General features: G+C 33.8%; 1 protein-coding gene across 1 annotated transcript in view; it reads right to left on the minus strand.

Annotated features, from left to right (window-relative positions):
• The window catches only part of LOC129222461 (uncharacterized), a gene marked incomplete in the record, with an annotated part of 75991 nt that extends 72581 nt beyond the window's left edge, over positions 1 to 3410 (minus strand). Inside the window, 1 exon segment of the mRNA XM_054856978.1 lies at positions 3311 to 3410. Coding sequence (XP_054712953.1) covers positions 3311 to 3316 — 6 coding nt within the window.
• Between the last annotated feature and the right edge of the window lie 2590 nt (positions 3411 to 6000).

A 6000-nucleotide genomic window follows, 5' to 3' on the forward strand; every position in this document is an offset into this window, starting at 1 on the left:
GGACTACACTATATTGGTATGATAAGAAGTTGCTATGATTAAGAAAGTGGTTCACAACTAGTGATGTTCCGGACATCCGTATCCGTAGATATCCGAGGGAAAATAAAGATCCGTATCCGTAACTTTTTTGACGGATCTTTCCTATTCTCAAAATTCTTAAATATTTGAATAAAAGACTCTTAAATTACGTTTAAATTAGGTTTTATTCCTGATTTAAATAATAAGGTATCATTTCAGAAGACAATTCGATCCCCCCGGCGCAAAGTGGAAGGGGTAATAAGTTTTAAAAGTGTGTTTCTGAGTGTCTTTTTATGGCATTGAAGCTCCTAAATAGATGAACCGATTTTGATTGTTCTTTTTTCGTTCAAAAGGTACCTGGATCGATTGGCCCTAATTGAAAGAACGAAGTTTTGTGTATTTAATATTTGTTTGGAACTTCCGAGTTATATACAGTGGGAGCTATAATCTTGTTAAGTAAATTTTAAATCCTTTGTCCACATGATTGGTAGCGACTTCATAGTCGGAAGATAAATAGAAAAAGCTCAATGATTTAAAATTTCTAGCTGTTGTCAGTTCATATTTGTTAACAATGTGTGTTCTGATCTGCGAAATTCATCTTTATGAGATCTTCCCTCTGGGACATATCTTTTTTTTTAATTTTTAATTTAAAAAAAGTTTTTGTCATTCATTTGGGGTCCTAAATTCTCTATTTATTGTTTGTAAAGCGGTTTCCGCCTCTGTTATTTCGTCGGTCGGAGTAAGTTGGGTGGAATGGGTCAGCGCTGCATTTATGCTGAAATAAAATGCGAAAAATTATTTATAACCTGTCTAGTAGCAGCTTTGCACTCTTTCTCCTGTATCCTGTATGTTATGTCTTGCCCATGTATGTTATATTCACATTCTAAGCATCAATGCAGAGCTGATGCATTCCTTCCAACTCTCCCTCAATTTTAGCGGAGAAGTCTTTAAAGAGTAAATCATAGTCTTGATTATATTTTCGCCGTATATGACATTTTTTGAAGAAACAGTACCATTACCCTGATGGGAATACCTTTCGTAACAAATTTTACACTTGGATAGTTGAGTCGGGTATAAAAATTTTGAGATCCGTATTGGTATCCGCGGATCTTGACTCTAATGATCCGGATCCGTATCCGCGGATCTATTTTTTTAACAATCCGGCACATCACTACTCACAACCCTAGGAGTGATCACCGCCAAAGGTGTGATTTGGCACTTCAAGCAGGCGATAAATATGTGAGAGGCGATAGGGGAGGGGGGCAATTAGAAATTAAAGACAAGATAATAATGCCAACTAATATTGAAATTTAAACGTATGCAAAACTGATTGTTGAGGAGTTCAGACAAAGAATCACAAGTGAAAAAAGAACAAAGTAAAGTTTAAGAGCTTTCTCTTCACACCTCGATTGAAGCTTAAGGTATTTGAAAGGAAATTTCATCATTCATCCTAAAACTTATGAATTTTTAAACTTTTTTTTTCATTTCAAGTATCAGTGTTTCTAATTCCCCCAGATTCCAATTTAAAAGAATATAACTTCATGAAAAATGTATTTTTGTTTTTGAAAAGTACTTCATTTTCTTAGAGAAGTATTCCCTTTCAAATACCTTAGTTCCGTTTTGGAAAAGAAAGAAAAGAAAAAAAAGCGGGGAAAAAAGGATATTTTTACTTATTTATTACTAATTTTTTACCTATTGATTTCTACTTGCTTACTTTAGGTTTTGTAAAAAAATTTAAATGTTTAAAGTTTATTGGAAGTCTTTCCACGGAAAATGCCTAAGTGGAAATACTGTTTGTGAGTATAAATTTTTATCACAGAAAACTAAATTTCTTACAGATAGACAAACCAACTCGTCAACACAGTGGCTCGTTGTCATATCGAAGTTGGGGTAGGATGGAAACAGGCCCGTCATTTCGAATTCTTCCAAAGGGAGAGGGGGAGAGCTCACTGCAAATTGTATTAAAAACAACAAAAACCACACTTACTTATATATAAAAGCATTAATATTTCAAAGCAGGGGGGGGGGATAGACTTCCTGACCCCCTTACATGACAGGTCTGGAGGGATGGCTTTTACGATTTTCAACCGCTACCCCTTGAATAGAATGTAAATCCGCCCCTGAGGTTTTTGTATCTTGCTTAATTAATTGTAACACTATCTTTTCTGTTATTCAATTTGGAAATCGAGACATCCATATAAGCCTGGGTTATAAAAATTTGTTTTGCAAGATATATGGTCCTATTGCATGCATCCTACTTCAAAATTTTGAGATTTTTGACCATATTACATCCACAGCAATCCTGATATTTGCTATTGAGAACAATGAAAATAAGTTCTTTGGTAATGCACTAAAAATTTTACGAAAAAGCAAACAACTATTTCAAAAGATATTTTATAACTCTATAATTTGCTCTAAGTATGGAAAAAAGCAGCTTTCATTTCCTTGAAACAGATGTTTTCTTTCATGTAAAATTTTTTGTTTATGCATTACGATCTACATTAAGTTTTGCTTTCCATATACTTATAGACAAAATAATAAAGTTTCTGTTGTACATATCTAAAAAAAAGGGGGGGGGGGGTGTACTTTTGAACAAAAATGAGAAATGGTTTTAGTTTTTTTATGTCCAATCTTAATGTGTGTAAAAAGTAGTTATTGAGCAGGCACAAAAAGTAGTTACAAAGCATACGTGCTTCTTTCCAGTATGATTTAAAGATTTCTTAAAACAAAAAAAAAAAAAACTCCTTTTCAAACCTAGGTGATTTTTAAAAAAAGAAGGTAACTTATTCCTTTATGGTTATCGAGGAAAATCAAAATAGCAAACAAAAAAGAAAATATAAAAGCTTTGACAAAATCCTAATTTCCCCCAAGTTAAAATAATTATGAATTCTCAAGTTTGAATTGTAAAAACAAAGGTAAGTTCAGAAGTAAGCGTTTCAACAATTTTTTTTTTTTTTTTTTAACAAAACAGCCGAAGCTTTAAGAATTATTCAGTGCCGATTGATAGTGACCTTAAAAGTCTGCGTAACAAGGCCATGAATAGTTGGAAGCAAAAACATATGCTTATTGCGAAAACTAACAAAATGCAGCTTCTTAACGTCAAGGATTTTATGAATGACTATAAGTTTTACATCATTCAAACGCATACGAAAAAATTGCACACAAATGTGATTAAGAAAACAGAATGGTTATCTGAAATTTAACTGAAGGTTGCACAATCCACGTGGTTTCAGATTATATTCAGGCTAACCCTAACGAAAATTAACCACAAAAAACAAGAGTATAATCACACCTGCATTTCACAATTTTATCATTTTTGTTATTTAGCATTTGAATTCATTCATGCTAAATAATAACATGGAATAAATTAACTTTTTTGCAGAAAAAAACACGGAAAGAGCTACCGGTAATCACACACACACTTCCCAGACGTCGCACGTCGATTACCGATCTTGTTTACCTTCGACGTCATTGCATTGTGTGACATTTCCACTGGCTGATAGATGGCAGCACCATTCAATTTTAATTTCGTCTGCTAGAGCTTAAAGCGAGCAGAGCAAACTTCTGAATCAATTTATTTTAATTGTATGATCTTACCACACAACAGTTACAAAACTGCATCGAACAATCAGAAACTTTCTTCAACTTTTCTGTTAGATTGGAATTAAGTAAGCTTGGGCTTCCCGATGAGAGGTCATAGGAGGTCACTGAGACCTCCCTAAAAATTCCCTTGCACGGCCCCCAAAGTTGTTGATGATTCGTCACATTTGGAGACAATACTGCAGCATTCATATCTTTTTTTTGAGAAGTGCCACCCCCCCAAAGAGAAAAGTACCCCTTTTAAAAATCCCTCCAAAAAATTTTTTCACGGCGCAGTTTGCGCCATAATCCCCCCCCCCAGATGAGCACCTGTTTTTCTTTTTTAATTTTTTAAATTGTCTTTTAATGATACCTTCTCGTTAGATGTTACGTTTTTTTAACATGTGTGCCTGCTCGTAATTTATAATTTGGTAAAATTGGAATTTCATTTGACAAATTGAGAATTTCCTCCTCCCAAACTTCAGACCTTCGCGGAACCCCCCCCCCCCCCTTCCGGACACCCTAATTAATTGACGCAGTTAAATTAATTTTTTTCTAATATATTTTTATACTTTTTCCCTTTAAATTTATTTATTCATTGTTCTGTATATTTTTATTAATGTGTAATCTATTTACTTCTGAGGGGGGGGAGGGACTGCTTCTACCCCCTGCATGTATTTCAGCAAGAACTTTTATATTTCTCATAAATGTGCTTTCTTTTTGATCGTTACTCGTCCTTCAATCTCAAATACATATTTAACATTTTCGCTGGATAACTTTTCATTCCAGAATCCACCGTACCTACCACTATTTCTGGTTTAACCAGTTGGATGGGACCCTGAAGACGGCTCTGGATTTTTTGATCTAGACCAGAAACAGAGCAATCCCTGATCCAGAACCCCCGGAGGTATCGTTTCACTTGGAGGACTTTGTGACCGCGAGCATATTTAACGCCCCCAGTCACCATTAACGAAGACGGTGGATCTTCGACCGGCTAGGATCGAACCAGGGACCCTCTGGTTAGCTGGATAACATCGCGGACCTGCGGGGGTCCGTAGACCACAGTTTGAGAAACTCTGCATCAGATGTTACATTTTTAAACATATGTGCCTGCTCGTAATTTATAATTTGATAAAACTGGAATTTCATTCGGCAAATTAAGAATTTTCCCCTCCCAAAAATTAGTTTAGGAAGTCCCAACTGTAAGTAAGATATCTCTACAAATTAGTCCATGTAATCAACAGCCCTGAATGTTAAAATTTTGATCCAGGAAAACAGAGAGGGATTTAATTTAGGGATGCACAGATTAGCAAATTGGCCGATCACCAATTAATCGGCTCTGACCGATTAATGATCATAACGATTATTTTTAATGCTACCGATTCCTTCGTCAATTTTTTTTTCTTTTCTTTTTCTTTTTTCTTTTTTTTTTTTCACTTTCGAAATAGTCAAAACAGTTTATTTCCGAGAGACGATTTTTCTCCTCTTTCCTAATTTACCGAAAATAATTTCAAAATTTTAAGCAATTTCTTTCAAGCAATTTCCATATTCATGTAAACAAAACCGCATAATATTAACTAGACATGAAAATTTAAAAATATTAGGGGCTGCCTGTGGTCGGCAGGTAAAGTTAGGAGCATCTTTAATTTAAAATTATTTTTAACCATTAGTAGCCATTTAATCCAAGCTTTTTTTTATATGAAAATATAAAGTTATCTAAAAGCACTATTGTAAAGGGGAAAATTAACTACTTATGAAACATGATGCAACATTGCATATGTGTGCATATTTGTTCAGAAAACTAATAGATAAATAAATAAAAATAATATTTAACCATCAGTGTGCAAAAAAAAAATAATTATAGTACAGTATTTACATATTTGTTTTCATTCATCTAATAATATTTTTTTTTTTAATTTTTTTTCGTTGTATCAAAAATTAAATTTAAATTGCTTGTTGTATGTAATCACTCATTATATAGTTTCGAGGAACAAAATAACTGAAAAAATAATCAAGTTGTGTCACCAACAGCTCGGATTGGGTTTCATGATAAACTCTAGGAAATTATTCTGATTTTCTTTAAAGCTGGGGTCAGGGTATCATCGTAAACTTTAGGAAATGATCCCGATTTTCTTTAAGAAATAAAACAAAAGAGTTAAGGGGCGGAAAGAGAGTTAAGAGGATGTTATAATGAGATCATAACACATTTGTTTATTTCTGTTACATTTCTGTCCTTCAAAAGATAAATAGAAACAACATTAATAACATAAAAATAAAAAACAGCTGCTAGGGAAGTAAGCTGCAAGGCAATGAAAAGTGTAGAGAAAGGAGGGCAGGGGGGAGGAGGGGCGGAAGATAAATCTTTTTTTGCATTCTAATTTAAAATATCCTGTCATTTAATTA

This window comes from Uloborus diversus, chromosome 1, assembly GCF_026930045.1.
Source record: "Uloborus diversus isolate 005 chromosome 1, Udiv.v.3.1, whole genome shotgun sequence".
Lineage (NCBI taxonomy): Eukaryota > Metazoa > Arthropoda > Arachnida > Araneae > Uloboridae > Uloborus > Uloborus diversus.